Genomic DNA, 20,862 nt, shown 5'->3' with positions numbered 1-20,862 from the left:
GATCAGTATCTTATTTTACAGTCTCGTTCTACCTATTAATTTGTTGTGTTCGACTGAAATTTCAGGTTGATCAGAATTGATTTGATTGAATTATTAAATTTTCTTCTAATCTGGGTCTTATTTCTTTAATTTCGTTCATGTGGAAAGCTGATCTCCCACAGGACTTCACTGGTTTGGGATAAACACTGCATTACATGACATCCTTCATTCTGAACTGCCTTTTCTCCTCTCTATGGCAGAGGCATTTTCTATCACCGTTCCATTTCCTGTCCATAATTAAAAAAAAAGAAGAAGCAACTGGCAGTGCCAGCAATAGCAGAAGAGGAGTGGAGATATAAAAAAAAAAGGACAAACTCTCTTCCCCTTGTGTCATTAGAAGTCAGAACCCCGCACTCCAATTTAAGTGGTTGCAATACAATGGTTTCAGCCAAAATAGGCAAACCTAATTTGAGATGGTCAAGATCATTTGGCAAACACAAAGTTATTGCGTCCTGCAACTTCCTCCTCACCATTAAGAAGACTTCTGATTGGTCCGTCAAGCTTAAGGACCACTATTAGGTTTTCTTCTGCCTCCAGAAGGCCACAAATATGGGGGTGGTGCTTGCACTTTGAAGATTCAATGGAGAAAACGTAATGATTAAAATAAATTGATACTCATGATTTTCATTCTCTTTTTCTTTCCTTTTTTTTTTTTCCGTTGTTTTTGTTAATGATGAGTATCTAAAGCTTAAGGTGCTGGGCCGGTCATTCTTCTCTTATGCACATAAGACGGGTATAGTTGGAAACTTAAAAACATCTCCTCTTTTTGTATGATGGAAAAAAGTTTCAAAACGTAGCACACTTAAGTTATATGTTTGGATACGTATCTAAATGGGCAATATCATTTCCCATATTGAAGATTGAGGATACTAGCTTTTCTTTCTTTTAATACTTTATTGAAGTAGGGAAATAGGATAATAATTAAAACATATTTTATTGAAATTCAGTTCTTTATGGGCAGCAGGAGAAATTGCCTGCTTTTTTTCAAATACTCTAATGGACTAAAGAAAATCCTAGTTTCTTCAAAATCAGCTATTAATGAGCTCACTGAGAGTACCTTTGTTGTTTTCAGTTAAGATTAATCTAAAATATACACAACACAATTAAGTTCTGTGTGTCAAATTTCAACTGTAGCTTAGACTGGGGAAACTTTATCCGAAGCACTGAGCCAATATGTTTATCATTTTTTCCCAATATGACAAGAAAATCTGATTTGGCAATTGTTAAAGTCACCTTTTGGCTTCAGTTACAAAAGTTTTCAGAGAGTTTGATGTTGCTAATATTGGAATTGGATATTATTATGTGTAACTCCTTTTAGTTAGTATAGAGGGCTTTCTATATATATGGATATATTTATGCACTTAATCAAGCACATGTATTGGCGAAACTGGAGCCTGTATTTACTATTTTTTGTTATGACAATTTTCACTATAATCTGTTCTGATGACTATGATCATCCTATTCTCAGTTGAATCATTTGTTTTGTCAGAAAATGTAAAATGAGGTGCTCACTATCTGAATTACATCTAACATCAGTTGATGAATCTTTGCGCTCACCTTTTTTGGTTAAGTTGCTCGTGGACATGATGAAACTTTTAATTCGATCCAAGGGAAATATTGCTGTAGTCAGCTTGACCTGCAGCTGATGCTGCAGACAAAAGTGTATATGCCATCAGACAAAAGTGTATATGCCTAGTTGTGGTCTATATCTGAAATTTTAATCATCTTATTCTTCATAATGTAATGATTTATGGGTGATGGAGCAGAAAATGAGTATCTTCCATTGATGGTTTTTGGTACAAACCTAATCTGTTCTTTCATTTGCTTCATTATCAAATGTTCACATCTTCAGCTATAATTGCTGTATACTGATAAGCCAGTTGGTTAGGTCAATAAGTAGAATTGATATCAATTTCAGTTCTATGGATTCTGCTCTGCTTGACGACATAATTTCTGCTCTTATAGTTCAATCAATAACTGGGAATAAAAAAAATATCTGCTCTATTTTGCACTCTCTGCACCCTTGCCACTATTTCTCTCCCAATTGATCTCCCCAAGAAGGGCGGTCTCTTGGTGTGATGGCAACATGGGCGGGCTGCCAGTGTGAAGATTCAAGTTTGAGTCTGAGGTAGTCACTTCCTGCAAAAAATGCGAAGGTTAGGTCCAGCTGCAATCCACTCCTTGCGGGACCCAGCAAAGGCAGGACTTGCACACACCGTGTTATTATTTCTTCTCCCAAAAGCCACTAATCACTCAAATTGAACCCTTGTTAGGATTTCTTTTCTGCCAATCAGCAACTAACCTGTCACTTTTGACACTTTAAGAGCAAGAAAAATCTCTTTTCTTAACTGCCGTCTCAACTGCACAATATTTAAACACTCAGCTGAACTTGGATGATAACTAAGTGTAGGCAATCTCCTTTGCTTCAATTGGTACCAGAGCCAACCTGATTGTCTTTACTGTTTGTCAGTGGCCACATGATGACACCTAAGGCATCACAGTTAGAACATAGAAATTACCTCTTCCTTAATTGTGCTTATGCTGGAGTATGAATGCTGGAGTATGTAGAATATTTGCACTTTTTTGTCCTATATTCATTTAAGCAATTTATCTAGGCTAGTCAACAGTGTTTCTACTATGATTGCAATCTGCCTGGAGGGATTTTTTTGAGAATGTGTAATCTTCATCATTTAAAGTTGTCTGATTTGTGCTTTAGGATGTGGACATGCTTTCTGTTCAGGATTTTCAAGTGGTGTAACATTCCAATGGTGGCTATGGGAACGGTATATATGGACTTCAATAGATTTCCTATTGCCCGAAACGATGAGACAAATCTGTTATTTTAATGATGTGCTTTTGTTTGTAAGCAGTTTCCTACTGGCCTAGCCTTGGCGATCGAGAAGAAGAGCAGACGGATTGAAATATCACTCTACTGCTTTGCACGAGCTATTGAGAGCTTCTTCATTTGCATGGTGGAGGCTGGTTTTTTGCCACGGCCCAAGAGAGTCAAGAGAGCTGATGTGGTTATTTTCAGTTTGTCAACCGCTATTATCATGCACTGTTATGCTCAGGAGAGGGAGGTTTTTCGCTCCAAGTACCTCAACGTTCTTGATTGGGTATTTGGCGTTCCTCATGCGACCTGCGATACTCTACAGGACAAGAACAGTTAAAAGTTCGACGGGTTTATGGTTTTGAAGATACAGTAAGTGTTCACAGCCACCGGGTGGAGGTTGAGTGTATAGTAGGCAAACATGGTACCTGCCACTGTCCAACACAGAATTCCAGGTGCTCCACCAGTGGCAATTGTTAGAGTTATGTACTCTGTTACAATATTTAAACTTACTACCAAGAGATGTATTTAATTGGTTCCTCAATGGCACCATGAGTCCTTTAAGAAGTCAATCCAATTATTTTGTAGAGAACACATAGACATGCATTCTATATTCTGCATGGGCTTCATCTGTACCTCTACCTTCCTCACCCCACCCCTCTAAATGAGTTTTTCTAATTAGCTTCAATAAAATTCTAGTTTCAGGCAAGAAGAAAGGAAGAAACTCTGATACATGGGCACTCCATTTCTGCCACTTGGACTATTCTGGCTGATACCAGTCAGATTTTTGGCACATGAGTTTTTTACACAAGGATTTAAAGTCAAGGATTCAGAACTGGATCGGAATAACTGTTTTATTCTTGTTTTAAACATGTTTAACATAGGACTAGACTCCACAAAACCTTTACACACGGAGTAAAAAAAAATAAAAAAGCCACTCAACCCAAAAGCACAAAGATGCATTTACAATATTAAGGCTGTTTTTGGTATGCATCTTCAGAACGTGTTCTGAAACGACAGAACATTGTTTGGTATGCATCTCATTCTAAATTCTGAGAATGAGATTAATGACAACCAATGGTTATCTGCAAATGGGCTTTTCAAAGGATTTCCATTTGGAGCTTTAAAAGAAGAACAATAAGGAAGAAAGAAACTAAACACTAAGAGGGGGGAGGGGGGAGGGGGAAGGAGGGGGGGGGGGGGGGTGGAGGAAGAATCAACTGCTCTTTCTAATTGATAATGAGCTAACTAGGCTTTCATGTTGAAAAAAATATGAAACATTTTGATTTTAGACTTAGGCCTTAATTGAAGAGTTAAGGAATATAATACTAACAACATAAAAACCTAAAAAAAAAAATTACCAAGAAAAAACATAATTAACCCAAACAGAAGAAAAAAACTTTTAGCTCCATCAACAATTACAACAAACTCAATTTTTCGATGGAAATGATGACTAACCACTATTCATAGTCAATCCTTAGTATAGCTCATCTTCCTTGGTGAGTGCAAATTCCAAGATAAATGTTCCTAATCATATGTAGCTTTTTGACCACATCATTTGTTTCCATTCGATCCCATGGTGATTCAGTTGAACATGCAACTCCAATTCTAATAACTGAATTAAGGCACTCTTGTACTCTATCTTTCATGCATCTTAAACTTCCAGTGATGTTGGTTGCAGTTGTTGCTTCATTTTCTTCATCTTTTTCCATTGAGAGAAGTGATGGGTCGACGACAGTCATCACTCTATCACGCAAAACCATCTCAGTCCAACAATGAAGATTAAAGTTATCTTTGAACATTTCATGAGTAGGCCGTTTCCCTATGAACATTTCTAACAATAGAATCCCATAACTATAGACATCACCATGTGTTGAAACATTAGCACCTGCACCATACTCTGTAATTTACGCATCTTAAGTTAGTACTTTTATAACTAGTGAGAATAAAAGCAATGTCTATTGGCCTCAGCTAGAAGAATAACATGACATTGAAAAATAACTAGTGAAACTAGGAGCAAAGTCTAACGGTCACAAACGGAATAATAACATAACATGACATGTATCCCAAGAGAGGTTAGGGTATCTTCAAATGTATTCGTTCTTGTAGTGCACATACAAGAAACATAGGCTCCTCTAATGTCTGTAGTTGTGGATCTGAATCTAAGAGAACATCCAATAATATGATATCCAAGTAATGTGATTTCATGACTTTAATGTGTCATGTGGACACATTAATCTATGTACAAGAAAACTACAAACCACTACACAAACTAAATGCATGGTTCTTCAGAAAGCCACAATTTGTAGTTTATGGAATTAAAGGTATGATTTGATCATAGTAAGAAAAGATGCATTCAAAACTTTGGTGTAGAAATAAAGAGAGTCAAAATATCATCCAAGAATACATACATATATATATATATATATATATATATATATATATATATATATATTTGTATTTTTATATTATTATTTTTCAATTTTTTGAGATATTAAACTTACTTTTCTTTAGAAAGGAGCTAAATATGTCACAAAATGTATATGAAAATAGTAATTATACCTTAAGGTTTTATGATGGAATAAGTAAGACAAATATTAGATTCATCAGAGTAAGGTAAGCCTAGTCACAACAAGAGGGAAAAAAAAATTATACTAAATCAATAAAAGAGGTATATTACCTGGTGCAATGTATCCAATAGACCCCTTTAATCCGATTAAACTCGTGTGATTTTGAGATCTATTTGTGGCTTTTGAAAGAATTCTTGATATCCCGAAATCACCCAAATGTGTAGTCAAATCACCATCAAGAATAATATTGCTTGGTTTTAGATCACAATGAATAATCTGCATATGACAATGGTGATGAAGATAATCCAATGCTGTTGCCACATCAATGGCAATATTCAATCTTTGAACAATGTTTAAATGCCTTTGTTCATCTTGTATGCCATTTTCATTTGGATGCAACCACCTCTCCAAACTCCCACCGGGCATGAACTCATATACTAAAGCCTTGAAATCATTATCTTCGAAATCTATACTTGAGCAAGATGTTAAGATTTTTACAAGATTACGATGACGGATGTTTCTAAGGGAATCACATTCAACCTTGAAACTCTTGGAAGCACCTCTTTGTCTAATGTTAAACACCTTTATCGCAACAACAGTTTTCCCATGATTGAGAACTCTTTTGTACATAGAACCAAAACTCCCCATTCCAATCATATTTGCAGAAGAAAATCCATCGGTAACTTTAAAGAGTTGGGCATAACAGATCTTAAAATGACGACCCTCTATCGAAAATAAAGTGGGTTCTTTCTTTTCTTTTCTTACCCGGTAGATAATGAAAAAAAATGTCATAAAAATCAAACATAATAAGCCCCCACAACCACATATGATGACAATCAACTTCAAAACATGAGGCCTACCATCTTCATTTGACTTTTGAATTTGGCAAGCTGGCAAATGAAGTTCTGGTATACCTCCACAAAGATTAAAGTTTCCAATGATTGAAATTGCACTCAAATTTTGAAAGACTCCATCCATTGGCACGGCACCCTCCAAATGATTAAATGATAAATTTAAGTCTTGTAAAAACTTAAATGTACCCAAATATTTTGGGATAAAACCAAAGAAGTTGTTGTGTGAAAAATCTAAATATTGAAGACCTTTTAGAGAGCTTAGGGACGATGGTATAGATCCTTGAAATAAGTCTCATCAATTGCAATTTTAGGAATTAAAGTATTGAGAAGAGAAACCCACGTTCTGAGCGTTTTGTCAAATTGTTATACTAAGTTAGATGTTCAAGATTGGGAAAATGCTCATTAGAAAACGATGGAGGAACTTGATTACTTAAAACTATTGAGTGAAATATCCAACTTGGTAGGGTTGGTGGAGTTTGAAAGGGATGGTGAGATTGATCCAAAAAGTCTCAATTCTCAGATATGTAATTCCTCTGAGGACTCGAGATTCTCAATTGAATTTGGCAATTCCTGCACTTCTATCATTTTTATCTTCTAATTCCACTGCCACATCATACCGATCCCTTCTTTCTCTCTCACTTGGTTCCTTAATTACATTAGGGCTACAGAGTTTAAAGAGTTGTTCTTGAAATTAAAGACCATTTCTTTGGGGGCAGCAGACCATGGCAAAGCTAGAGTGCGATAGTCTTGTTAATTGGTGTCTCATTGGCCAACATCCTCCAAAAATTCTTTTCCCATTTCTTTAGCAATGATTTTTAATACCAACCCAATAAGGATTCGACCCGATTGGTTCAACCGGTCTGAATTCTTTTTGATACCCCTTTGATTGATAAGAGCGTATAGCAAAATAATCCAACTAAAGATAACATAAATTAATGCTAACCCAAATTCAAATCTGAATCAGACTCGAACCAGATTTTAAACCATTTGATCAACTATTGAACCTAGCCACCCTACATAAAAATCCTGGCTTTGCCCCTGTCCATGTTGATATTGAATGAGATTAGGACTATTTGGCAACTCTTCTCTCTGAGTTTTGATGCTCCCTAGGCTGTGGTATCATTGTTTGGAGATTAAGACTCTTTTGGGGCAACTTGATGCTAAGCTTGTGCACTATTTTAGGGAAGCAAATTTTGTTGCAGATTGTTTTACCTCATAAGCTTCTCATAATCTCTTGTTGGCGAAGTTTGATATTGAAAATGACTTACTGATATTTTTTAAACCTTTTTTTTTAAGGCAACACGACTGGTATTCCTCTCTTTTACTAACTATTTTCTCTATTATTCTCGTGGTCTAGGCCTCTAGGGTTACATTTTTTAGTGAGAGTGGCATAAGTATTATACTATTATATACATTACCATAAAATAAAGTGATGGGCCCAATACATGAAGCTAAAGAAACCTTAATTTTCAAAAGCATACCTCACCAACATAAAAGGTCCTCTCATTTTCCATAGTAAAACAACAAGCTTCAAAGTTTCAAACAACTTTATCCATGCAAAAACCATAATTTTCAAAAGCATACTTCACCGACGACTGACCTAAATTGCAAAAGAAGACAGGATTGAAGGGATTGGCCCAGATAAACTATAAGTACGAAAGTTCAATCCCTCCAACAACTTAAGATTTCTGATTGAATTTGGCAACTTTCTACAGAGGTTTGTTGAGGTGAGGTGCAAATATCGTAGAGAATTAACATGCGAAAATTCGGGCACGTATCCTGAGAGAAGATAATTATAAGATAAATTCAAATCTTGTAGATATGGTTGTAGGCCGAAAAAGTTTCTTGGAAACTCACCATACAACTCTGTAAAAGAAAGCCCAAGTAATCTCAAAAAAGCGAGTTTCCCTAGAAGATCCTGTAACGTGAAAAATAGAGTGTTGAAGTCTAGATTGAGTACTGAGAGGGGTTGGAGGTTTGTAAAGGATGCATCCACGAGCCTTGAAATTGAACAGTTGGACAATGATAACTGTTGAAGGTTGGGGAGCAGAGAGGACACGCTCCGATACCAGTCATTATTATCATGATTTGACATGTTCACCCAATCAAGACGAAGTTCCGTCAAACCGGACGGATTTTGAACGAGAGTTCTCAGGTTGGGGTTTTCAAGTTTCAACCCTGTGTTGCAGGAGACATCAAGAAAAACCAAGTTTGTCAACCGTGAGATTTCTGATGGGATTTGACCACGAAATGAATTCCGAGAGAGGTCAAGATGTGTTAACTTATAAAGTTTATCAAACCTAGATGAAATAGAACCCTCAAAATGGTTGCTGGAGAGAATGAGTGTTTGGAGGTTAGGAAGGTAGAAGAGGCCACTAGTGTCATGGATAGAACCACAAAGTCCAGATGAACTAAGGTTGAAACCAATCACATGACCAGTGAGTCCATCACAGGTCACACCCGTCTATGAACAACAATTGGCATTGGGCTTCCAAAACTTGAGAGTATCGTAAGTATAGGAACATGATTGCTCATGCTTCAATTGAAGTAAAACAAACATCTTATTATGGAGACATGATTGTTCTAATGAAGAAGAAGAATAAAGCATAGAAAGTTAATAGGTAACATCACAGCAATAACATTGCAGGTCTTGTCATTTTGTTATCTCAGACGAACATCAAGGGAGAGGTAAATAAGTGAGGAAAGGGATCAAAATGATTTTAAATAATGAGCTATATTTGATCTGACACTAATCTATTAATTGCCAAGAATCTATCATGAAGACCCCCCACTGCCACCCCCCCCGTGAAAAACAAGTATATGACTCCTTCAAAGTAGTCCAAAACGTGGAGCCTTAAGGCGTGAAAACAAATTAATTCCAATCCGTGTGTGTCAGGCCTTTTTATAGAGCTGCAGTATAGTGTAACATTCAATATGACTTAGAAGACTTTCTGTTGCTTTCTCTGGAAAGATAAAAGAGTGACCGTGGTGATTCTTCAATCCAGATCCTCTACTGCCGAGCTGCCCGGTAGGATCGTGCAGTTCAGACATTGTGAGGCATACAGTGATCGCCTTGTTCCTGCCTAAACGTCTTGTTCGAATGGGAGTAAGGTGGTCATTACATGCCTCATTGTGTCTGGACTGCACGATCCTACTGGGCAGCTCGATAGTAGAGGATCACGATTTGTGATTCTCGCCCTAATGTACCTTCTTTTTCCACTACAATTTTTCTAATCCAACCAGGTTTACTCAGATGGACCACTGCAATTGTTCTAGTCCAACCAGTTCTTAAAATAAGAACTTTCCGGCACATGATGAATATTTGAGACAGAAAAGCTAATCAAACAAATATCTTGCTCTACTACGAAAAATAAGGAAAACAGAAGGGGTAAGAATGCAAATTATATTCACTCATGAAAGATTTATCATGTCGACTTTCCGGCTTCTGCTGCCTTTTCCTCCTCTTGCATCTTCTTCAAAGACGGTGGAGGCCTGGGAATAATGCTTTTCATCCATTTCTGATCAAGCGCGCTTTCTTGACAACCTCTTATTGATTCCCTCCTCAATCTCTCTTTCCCTCTTTACTGTTAAGTATGCGTGCAACCTATATTTTGTAAGAAGAAAATGGTCAATATTTCTGGTGGCCGGAAAAAAAAAAAAAAAAAAAAAAAAAAAAAACCAGATTCCAGAATACCTTGAAGTCGTTAAAAATTAAGAGAAAAAAATTTCCAGCCTCACAGAACGCCTTGTGTCTTTTGCCACATGCAACAGTCATCTTGAAATTCTAACCTTTAGATGTTTAGGAAATGATGTGCATCAGAACGAGATTCAATATATCCAGTGATATGTAGGCATATCCTCCTGTGTATGTCTATGACTCTATGGAAAATTATCTCATCTAATTCCCCAGTGCCTTTAATAAAGGGCGGCCCGTCAGAGTGTTTTGGCAAGGACAGGTTGGTCATTGTGGCTCCCTTGGTAGGGGTACTGGGGAATTTGAGGGGATAAAGATCCATGACTCTATGCACCTCAGTACTGTAGTCCCTCGGTAGTCCTACACATTTTTTTAAAGCTTAATTTTACCACTTGGCAAACTTGAATTGGACTAAAATTTGACAGATCGATGAGCAGACAACCTTGTGTCCGCCCAAACACAAATATTCATCCCAACCTGAACTGCCACATGGCAGTTATTAGAACTTCCAGGTGGTGGGCGGGGGCATGCTGAGATCCGGCTTGCTCCCTTAAAAATTACCCCAAAAAAGTTTTAAACTGTAAATGATGTATCTGTCTTTTTAAAAGACGAAGAAGTCATAAATAACCAAAGTCCAGTGGGAAAACAAAGGATCTATAATCGTCTTTAAATTAAATTAGATAGGGAGATCATAACACACGAAAAGAAAGGGGAAGGAGGGTTATCGATCATTGATTAATCAATTAGTCAGTTTACCATGAAGAAAACAAACAAAAGGCTCTGTGCATCTATGCAAATTAATTAAAGTCCTTAAGAAGAGGGGTTATTAGTCATTAATTAATCAATTTTATATTGATAATGTGGGTCCCACAAGCTGCCTGCAGCCAACATGCTAAAATTTTGTAGATAGATAAGCTCCCTCTAAAGATCTCCTACTCACATATGACATGTAAAGCTTTAAGCCAAATGGAATTTTGGGAAATATTACATATTCAATAAATTGAGCACCCACATGCGTATTTTACTCACGAACGTGTTAAAATTGTGCCATGGTAAAACATTCATTGGAATTTTCTGTCCATTTAGAGCTTTAAAATTGAAAAAAAAAAAAAAAAAAAAAAAAAAGAAGAACGAAAGAAATAAAGACAAAGGGGAAAAAAGGAAAAAAGAAGAATCAATACCACTTCCCAATTGACAATTATCTTTATGTTAAAACAATATGAAATATTTTGAATTATGACTCATGCCTTAGTTGAATAGCTAAGAAATATAATATTAACAACACAAAAACTTGAAAACGAAGATAGTGATTCACTAATGTCCTATATAATTGCAATTGGTATCCAAATTATTAAGTTTAAAAGCATAATTAACTCAAATAGAAGAAAAAAAAAAAACTATCACTTTCATCAATAAGTACAACAAACTCAATTTTCGAAGGAAATGATGACTTACCATAGTTTATATCCCTTATTATAGCTCATCTTTCTCAATGAGTGCGAACTCCAAGATAAATGTCCTTGATCAGATGTAGCTCTTTGACCACATCATTTATGTCCATTCGATCCCATGGTGATTCTATTGAGCAGGCAACTCCAAGTCTAATAACTGAGTTAAGACATTCTTGCACTTTATCATTCATGCATCTTCGACTTCTAGTGATGTTGATTATAGTTGTTGCATCTTCTTCATCTTCTTCCATAGAGAGAAGTGATTTGTCGATGATAGCCATCACTCCATCATGCAAAGTCATCTCAGCCCAGCAGTGAAGATTAAAGATATCTTTGAACATTTCATGAGTAGGCCGCTTTCCTATGAACATCTCTAACAAGAGAATCCCATAACTGTAGATATCACCATGCGTTGAAACATCAGCATCTTAATTATGTTAGTACTTCTATAACTAGTGAGAATAGGAGTAAAGTCTATTGGTCTCAACTAGAAGAGTAACAAGACATGGAAGAATAACTAGTGAGATTACGCACAAAGTCTATTGGTCTCAACTAGAAGAGTAACAAGACATGGAAGAATAACTAGTGAGATTACGCACAAAGTCTATTGGTCTCAACTTGAAGAATAACATAACAGTAAATGCATCCCAAAAGAGGTTAGGGTATCTTCAAATTTGTTCAACACAAGATCCTCTAACATCTGGTTGGGGATCTAAATCTAACATATCATTTGATGGCATGATATCCAAGTAATTTAATTTTATGGATTTAATCTAGCATATGGCCACATGAATCTATGTACAAGAAAAACTACAAGCCCCTACCTAGACTAGCTAACTGTGGAATTCTTTAGAAAACCACAGTTTGTAGCCCATGGCATTCAAAGTATGATTTGCTTACAGTAAGGAAAGATGCTGCAAAACTTTGGCATAAAAATGAAGAGACTCAAAATATCATTTAAGCATAATACTTTTTTTGTATTTTTATATTATTACTATTTAAATGTTTGAGATATTACACTTTTCTCTAGGAAGGGACTAAAGATGTTACAAAATGTGTATGAGAATAGTAATTACATCTAAAGGTTTTGTGGTGTAATAGGTAAGAGAAATATTAGATTCATGGTATAAAGGTAAGCTCAATCACAACAAGAGGAAAAATTATACTAGATCAATAAAAGAAGTACATTACCTGGTGCAATGTATCCAATAGACCCCTTTATTCCGATTGAGCTTGTGTGATTTTGAGAACTACTTGTGGCTTTTGAAAGAATTCTTGATATCCCAAAATCACCCAAATGTGCAGTCAAATTACCATCGAGAAGAATATTGCTTGGCTTTAGATCACAATGAACAATCTGCGTATGACAATGATGATGAAGATAATCCAATGTTGTTGCCATATCAATGGCAATATTCAATCTTTGAACAAGATTTAAATGCCTTTGTTCATCTTGTATGCCATTTGTATGTGGATGTAACCACCTCTCCAAATTCCCATTGGACATGAACTCATATAGTAGAGCCTTAAAATCATTGCCTTCATAATCTATACTTGAGCAAGATGTTAAGATTCTTACAAGATTACGATGCCAGATGTTTCTAACGGATTCACATTCAACCATGAAACTCTTGAAAGCACCTCTTTGTCTACTGTTGAGGACCTTTACTGCAACAATAGTTTCCCCATCATTGAGAACTCTTTTATACACAGAACCAAAACTCCCCACTCCAATCAAATTTGTAGAAGAAAATCCATCAATAGCTTTAAGGAGTTTGGCATAAGAGATCTTAAAGTGACGACCCTCAATCGAAAATAAAGTGGATTCTTTCTTTTCTTTTTTTATCTTGTAGAAAATAAAAAAAGATATCATAAAAATCAAACACATTGAGCCCCCACAACCACATATGATGACGATCAGCTTGAAAACATGAGACCTTCCCTCTTTTTTTGACTTTTGAGTTTGGCATGCTCGCAAATGAAGTTTTGGTATACCACCACAAAGCTTATTGTTTCCAATGACTGAAACTGCACTCGAATTTTGGAAGACCCCATCTACTGATAACTCACCCTCCAATTGATTAAATGATAAATTTAAGTTTTGTAAAAACTTAAATGTACCCAAATATTTTGGGATAAAACCAGAGAGGTTGTTATGTGAAAGATCTAACATTTGAAGACCTCTTAGAAAACTCAGAGACGATGGAATAGATCCTTGAAATGAGTTTTCCTCCATAAAAAGGTACTCTAGGCTTGTACAAGCACCAAGGGTGCTTGGTATATCCCCAAACAACATGTTCTCAGAAATATCTAGGGATTGCAGATTGGTCAATCCACCCACTTCCAAAGGTAGAGAACCAATGAAAGAATTTCTACTCAAGTTTAGCTCTACCAACGTGAAAAGATGAAATATATCTTTGGGGATGATACCATTGAAACGATTACCGGAAAGGATCAAGCCAAACAAATATTTGCATTTTCCAAGACTTGAAGGTATTTTTCCTTCCAAACGATTATCTCCTAAATGGAGGCCAATCAATGCTGTCAAGTTTCCAAGAGAAGAAGGGATTGGCCCTGTGAATCTGTTCCCATACGATAAGAGTTTATGAAGCATTTGAAGCCTCCCAATTGAAGTCGGAATACTTCCTTCTAGTAAGTTATCAGATAGGCCCAAGACTTGTAACCTTACAAGGTTCCCAATCCCCACTGGAATTTCTCCAGATATTTGATTGTATGACACATAGAATCGTGTCAGTTGGTTTGATACGTTTGCTATGGAGTTGGGGAGCACGCCACCAAAACGATTATCCATGAAATCCAATAATTCTAAACTACTACAGTTGGTCAGCGTGTTGACAAAATTCAGGTCATCGACATCCCCATTTCCCAAATGATTCGTACCCAATGAAAGGCGAGTGAGTTTTGATAGGCCTCCAAAATTAATAGCCACTTTCCCAGTAAGACTGTTTATACTTATATAAAGTTCTTCGAGTTCCAACAAATTGGATAGAGAAATTGGAATTGTTCCATGAAACTGGTTTTCTGCAACTGAAAGCCGCCATAGATTAGGAAGAGTGAAGCCTAAATTTGGTGGAAAACTCCCTTGGAGTTGATTAGCTGAGACATCAAAATTACCGAGTAAGGAAAGATTATATATAGTGGGAGGTATGGTACCAGACAACTTATTTCCACCAAGCAAGAGATAATTGAATCTTGTTAATTGGCCAAAGGAATCTGGAATACTTCCACTTAAATCATTTGTGTCTCCGGAAATGATTTCAAGAGACGAAAGATTCCAAAGGAAGGTGGGATATGACCCCTCAATCTGTTCACATGGAATGCAAGGAGTTGAAGGTTTGACAAAGTGCCAAGTTCTACTGGAATTTTGCCCACAATATTGTTGTGACCTAAACTGAGCTCTATAAGGTTGGAGCATCGTGATATGTTGGGTGGGATTTCCCCTTCAAATGAATTGTTGTATAGGTATAAATAACGAAGCCTGGGCAGAAAGCTTACTTCACGAGGGATTTCACCATTGAAGTTGTTGTTGTAAAGCGAAATCTTTCGAAGGAAACTGAGATTTCCTATTTCTGGAGCCAAGGACCCCACCAACCGTTTGGACGGTAAACGCAAGGCTCTGACCCTGTCTGGATGCCGGCGACCGCCACATGTAACGCCTGGCCACTTGCAATAGTGAACAGAGTCATTCCAGGAACTCACAACTTGAAAGGGATCATTGGTTATCCGAACCTTGAAGGCCAACAAAGCTAGCCGATCTATTCCATTTGATGATCCTCCTCTTGATTGTGAATTCACCAATAAGCTCATGCAGTTGTTGCACCAGAGAAGAAGAAGAATGGCATTGATATTAATAGGGAAAATGGACAAAACCTTCAAAGTAAAACCCCCCATCAATCAATTAAGTGTTGATTTTCAGTTGCAGCCAAATGAATTACTGGAGCTATATGGACTGCAAAATTTGGAGGTGGTGGAGAAGTAGGAGGAGTAGGAAAAGGAGGGAGAACTCGATCTGGAAGAAGAATTGGGTTTATGAACTGAGGAATATATATATAATAGTCTCATGCATGCATCAATTGCAATTTATAGTCTCGTTCAAATTATTGGGAAGACAAACATACCCTCGTGGTTCAGGGCATTTGATGCAAAAAATAATCCTTAAGAATATATATTTATATATTCTCTCGTCTTTACACACTATATACGTCTTATACAGTGACAACAATGGTATGAGCATCTTATCGATCTTATGCAAATAATAAAAGTCCTCACATCACCATCACCATCCCCATCACCGTATGAAATGGGATTAATTTTCTCCAATCTCGTGTGTCATGATGACTCATGAGTTTAACTGTCTTTTATAGAGCTGGAGTTTTATGGAGATAGAAGGGGAAGTGTAACATCCTGGTTACAGCTGGCTGCAATGATCGATGGGAGTGAGCAATATAAGTGGTTCAAGTTGATTAGATTGTAATTGGAGGTTCTGGTTCCTCGCAGCCAGTGGAGATATTGAGTTCAGTGCATGACGAGGAGTCTAATGGTTTTCATCCCTAAACCATCAGTTCCAGCATGCATTAGAGTTGGGACACGGCACAATAATGGCTAGAGTAGTATTATTAGTACCTAAGTATACATGACAATACACAGGGTATTTGATTGAATTAGATTTTGATATGTATGATTAATCTAGATCATATGTCATCTTTAATTTCCAACGGTAGGAAGAAGGAACACATCATTTATCCACGTAGCATAATGGATGTCTTCGAGCTTTAGATACGTAACATCCTTGTAACAGTAATCATAACATTTTACCAAAATCAAATGATTTTCAATTGCAATTGAGACAATATCTCTCTTTCCTTCAATTTTATAGAGAGGAATTCGATTTTTTTTTTTTAAGAACTATTTGATCAGAATATTTGGAATGTCATTGATCCAACAACGATTTCTAGGGTCTGAGCAACATGTGGAGATGGGCCGATGGATGGATTTTATTTATTTATTTGGGAGGAAGTGTTTGGGAATCGTGTAACGGAGTGAAAGTAACACGCACGAGTTTGTTCTATCTTTCGTCTTTTAATTTGCGTCTAGTGTTAGGTAAACAACACAGATTTTCTATGGTGTGCTGTCCTGTTCTGTCTGTGTTGCACAGACACAGGGTCGCGTGCAATGACCACCTTATCTCCGCTCAAGCAGGGGTAAGGTGATCAATGTGCATCACCTTGTATCTGCGCAGTATGGCAGGACGGACAGCCCGCACCATAGAAGATCTGAATCCGTACGTAAGGCAAAACACAACAATCAAATGTTAATTTGCAATTTAAGCTTGAAATTATTGAGAAGACAAACAAACCCGCGTGGTTCAGAGCATGCATTTGATGCAAAAAGTAATCCTTAAGAATAAGAACAATGGTATGAGCATCTTATGCGAATAATACAAGTCCTCGCATCCTCATAGGATTACTACTTTTATAGGAGACTTGAGTGAGTAAATTGATAACGAAAGTGGGTCATAAAAGTCAATTCACTTTTTGTCTTAATGTTTATGCCGTGAAAACAACAGTCAATCAATCCTGCCACTTGATGACCCCACTTCGATTAGTCTTGACTTGTAGCTAGTCTTCACCGTGTGGAATGGGAATACTTTAAATTGAAAATTGAACTCAGGAGAAAACTTACAAAATGACAGAAATAGTCAAGTAGTGAAGAGTTTTTTTTTTTTAAGTTTGTAAACGTACTTTTAAGTAGAAGGTAGTGCTTGGCTCAATTGCTTATTAAGTGAATGCTTGATCACGGGTTCAAATCCTAAAACAAGTCTCTTTGAAAACAAGGGTAAGGCTATGTATATTTGATCCTCCCCAGACCCCACTAAACACAGGAATCTTGTGCACTAGGTACGGTCTTTTTAAGAAAAAAAAAACTTACTTAATTCTTACCAAATCAATAAAATGATAGATAGAAGAAGAGATGAAGAGATGGTCCATTATTAATGTGGCATCAGAAAGAAAATTCTTAAATTTTGTCCAATGGTTAAGCCATAGAGGACGCACCTTTACTCAATTTGAAGTTTTATTTTTTTTTCTTTGAGGAAAATTAAATTCCAAGGGGTGTTCTTCAGTTCGAAAAGGTGAATGCCAATTAAGGGTATCAATTTAGAACCGAAATCGGACGTTTAAATCAGTTTGGTTTTGATTTTCAAAGCTGGAATATTTTTTAGGTTTGGCTCGATTCGATTTCATGTCTAAAACTATTAAATCGAACCGAATAAGGATTTTTTATTTGTGAAGATGTAAAAAAATTGGCCCAAACAATAGAAATAGAACCTAAACAAAATATAAAACCAAATTAAAACCCACTAAGAAGTTGAATACAAAATCGAAACTAAATCAAATCAAATCGATTCGATTTTGATTTTGAAAATGTATTTCTATTGTCAATTCGATTCGGTTTTGATTTTTACATTTTATTTCTTAAACCGAGTTGAAATAACTGAAACCAAACCGATTGACGAGTTGGGCTCACGTTCACGTACGAGAACGGCTCACAACCATTCAGATGGAATCCACTCAATGTGGGTCCCACAGGGTGGATTCCATTTGAATACCAGTGAGCCGTTCTTATAGGTTCACGTACGTGAACGTGAACCTGACTTCCGATTAACACCCTTGAATTGCTAATACATGGAATTGACATGTTGGCAGTCCAAACGATTAGAATTGCCATTATCCTTTCACATGGCTCAGCTAGGTGTTCCCGTCAAAAGATTACCACTGTTTGTACACAGTACACTCCCAAGAAAAGAAATATTTTTACCCCCAAAACTGTAGAACCCTCCCTGGATAGCAGGCCGAAAATTTATTAATTAAAAGAACACATGCATATTAATACATCCTGGATTGGAGAGGCATGGCCTGACTCCACAAAACCCTTACGTACACAAGAAAATTAAGAAACTAATTAAGACAACCCAACATCACTGAGAAATAGAAATACAAGTACTCTTCAGCATTAATAAATAAATACAAAAATAAATACAACTACGAGAAAGAAAGAAAAAAATTAAGAAAAATTCATACATCTCAGCAGAAGTATTATGCAACTGAAATCTTGTTCTCTTCATGATCTGATGATAGCTTTTCATTTTACTCTCCCGCCATGGCTTTTGATCTTCTTTTTTGACGACCTTCGCTTTGGCTTGAATTTTTCCATTCTTGATGTTAACTTGAAGCATCCAATGATCTTCCAAAACATTGTATGTCCAATGACCACCCCAATTATCACTCCAGAACAATACCCTGCAATCACAAATCTCCAATCAAGTAAACCAATTATAGTAAAATCTTCTTCTTCTTCTTCAAGTCTCGTCGAAGTCTGCTGGAGGTAATGCTCTTTCTACTTCCGATCCACATCTTTTGATAATGGAAATCCACATAATCCCACATTCCCTTCATATGAAGCATTTGAAAATGTTGCAAATTGGGATCCTTGTGGTATCATTCCTGTGAGATGGTTTTGTGATAGATTCAAAAATGAAAGAGATGTGAGAGTACTTGCCATTTGTTGGGGGATTTCACCTGATAAATTGTTGCTGGAAAGATCTAATGACTCCAGCCTCATCAACTGAGTAAATGAAGCAGGAATCTGGCCTATGAGGTCATTTGCTCATAAATTGAGCCCCATTAGTGCCTTTAGTTCCCAATTAATGCAGCTGAAATGTTTCCTCTAAACTTGCAAAAGATTTATGGTGGTGAAGGTGCTGAAGATCTTTGCATCTCCAAAAATATTCATCATATCTATAAGTTGCATTTTGCAAACTTACATAACCGGCCAGTTGATGTACATCGGTAACCACCATTGACTTCCATTGACAAATATATTCCAGCGGCAATTTTACTGTAAAATTATTTACAGAGATGTCGAGCACATGTAGCATTGGGAAGGGATGATCAGAACCATCATCAACCTTTGATCGTTGCCTAATAATGGGACCATAGAATTTGTTAGATCTCAGAACCAAAACACGCAACTGAGGTAGACTTTGCAACCAGAAGGGGAAGGTCCCACTTAACTGGTTATTCCCAACATCCAACTCCTCCATATCAGTGCAATTTGCCAGTGATTTTGGTAATTTCCCTTGGAGTCGATTCCCATTGAGTTTGAACATTTGTAGTTTGCATCCTCCTCTAGTGTATGCATCAGGAATGGGACCATGCAAGTTGTTCCGCTCTAGATTTACGACACTTGGATTGCCAATCAAACGACCAAAACACTTGGCGGGAATCACACCGCTCAATTTGTTATAAGACAGATCAAGAACATCAAGATTGGTTCCAGCAGTACAGGGTGAGGAGGTAGGGATTTTTCCAAACAATTTATAATTGGTGTTGTGGGAGAGATCATCATCATCATCATCTAGTATATCATTGAAATGGTTATGCGACAAATCTATATACCACAATGATGGGACAAACAATATAGATGAAGGGATCGGTCCCTCAAGCAAATTGTACCTCAAGACTATATACCGAAGACTGGAAAATCCATCTTTGAAGAAGGAATGAACTTGACCAGTCAAATTATTATATGAAAGATCCAATGATGTAAGTTGGGTAAGATTTGCTAACGAAGATGGGATCGGTCCCTGAAGAAAATTGTTTCTCAAGTTTAGATACAAAAGATTGGGAAATTTGTCATTGAAAGAGGAAGGGATTTGACCAGTCAAATTATTATATGAAAGATCCAATATTCTAAGTTGGGTAAGATTTGCTAACGAAGATGGGATCGGTCCCTGAAGAAAATTGTTTCCCAAGTATAGATACCTAAGATTGGGAAATTTGTCATTGAAAAAGGAAGGGATTTGACCAGTCAAGCTATTATCTGAAAGTTCCAAACCATAAAGTTGGGTAAGATTTGCAAAAGAAGACAGGATTGAAAGGATTGGCCCAGATAAACTACAATTGCGAAAGTACAATCCCTCCAACAACTTAAGATTTTTGATTGAATTTGGCAACTTTCTACACAGTTTTGTTGAGCTGAGGTCCAAATGTCGTAGAGTATTTACATGCAGAAATTCAGGTAAGTAACTTGAGAGAAGATAGTTACGAGATAAGTCCAAATCTTGCAGGTCTGGTTGTAGACCGAAAAAGTTTTTTGGAAACTCACCGTACAATTCTGTAGAATAGAGCCAAAGTACTCTCAAAGAAGGGAGTTTCCCTAGAAGATCCTGTAACGTGGAAGATAGATTGTTGAAGCCTAGGTCGAGTTCTGAGAGGGAATGGAGGTTTGTAAGGGATGCATCCATAGGTCTTGAAATTGAACAGTTAGACAATGATAACCGTTGAAGGTTGGGGAGCAGGGAGGATAAGCTCCGATACCAGTCATCATTATCAAGACCTGACAT

At 36.8% G+C, this 20,862-nt stretch overlaps 3 protein-coding genes across 6 annotated transcripts in view; 1 reads left to right on the top strand and 2 right to left on the bottom strand.

Moving 5' to 3' along the window:
- Positions 1–3,578, top strand: part of LOC122667310 — a 21,900-nt gene extending 18,322 nt beyond the window's left edge. For all 4 annotated transcript variants that reach the window (XM_043863565.1, XM_043863566.1, XM_043863567.1 and 1 more), the window contains 2 exons: positions 2,756–2,822; positions 2,910–3,578. In XM_043863565.1, coding sequence (XP_043719500.1) covers positions 2,756–2,822; positions 2,910–3,209 — 367 coding nt within the window. In that variant the 3' untranslated portion in view covers positions 3,210–3,578. The remainder of the gene's footprint in view (positions 1–2,755; positions 2,823–2,909) is intronic.
- LOC122667336 (probable LRR receptor-like serine/threonine-protein kinase At3g47570) overlaps positions 1–20,862 on the bottom strand; it is a 24,693-nt gene extending 3,831 nt beyond the window's left edge. The window contains exons 1-4 of the mRNA XM_043863592.1: positions 20,625–20,862; positions 19,282–19,907; positions 14,955–15,329; positions 12,585–14,763 (exon numbers count right to left, since the gene is read on the bottom strand). Coding sequence (XP_043719527.1) covers positions 12,604–14,763; positions 14,955–15,329; positions 19,282–19,907; positions 20,625–20,862 — 3,399 coding nt within the window. The 3' untranslated portion in view covers positions 12,585–12,603. The remainder of the gene's footprint in view (positions 1–12,584; positions 14,764–14,954; positions 15,330–19,281; positions 19,908–20,624) is intronic.
- Positions 4,356–6,096, bottom strand: LOC122667337 (probable LRR receptor-like serine/threonine-protein kinase At3g47570). The gene is made up of 2 exons (XM_043863593.1): positions 5,550–6,096; positions 4,356–4,769 (listed from the first exon to the last, which is right to left on the bottom strand). The coding sequence occupies exons 1-2, from the start codon at positions 6,094–6,096 to the stop codon at positions 4,357–4,359; spliced, it is 960 nt and encodes a 319-aa protein (XP_043719528.1). The 3' UTR covers position 4,356.

Source organism: Telopea speciosissima, chromosome 7 (genome assembly GCF_018873765.1).
Source record: "Telopea speciosissima isolate NSW1024214 ecotype Mountain lineage chromosome 7, Tspe_v1, whole genome shotgun sequence".
NCBI lineage: Eukaryota > Viridiplantae > Streptophyta > Magnoliopsida > Proteales > Proteaceae > Telopea > Telopea speciosissima.
Note: the sequence above shows the minus strand (reverse complement) of the source record. Positions and strands in the feature narration are given on the sequence as shown.

Bases quoted from the DNA above. Each gene is read 5' to 3' on its own strand.
- LOC122667337 (XM_043863593.1), bottom strand. From the start codon at position 6,096: ATGATTGGAATGGGGAGTTTTGGTTCTATGTACAAAAGAGTTCTCAAT. The intron at 4,770-5,549 runs GTAATATACCTC...CGTAAATTACAG, and splicing joins TATTGGATACATTGCACCAG to AGTATGGTGCAGGTGCTAAT.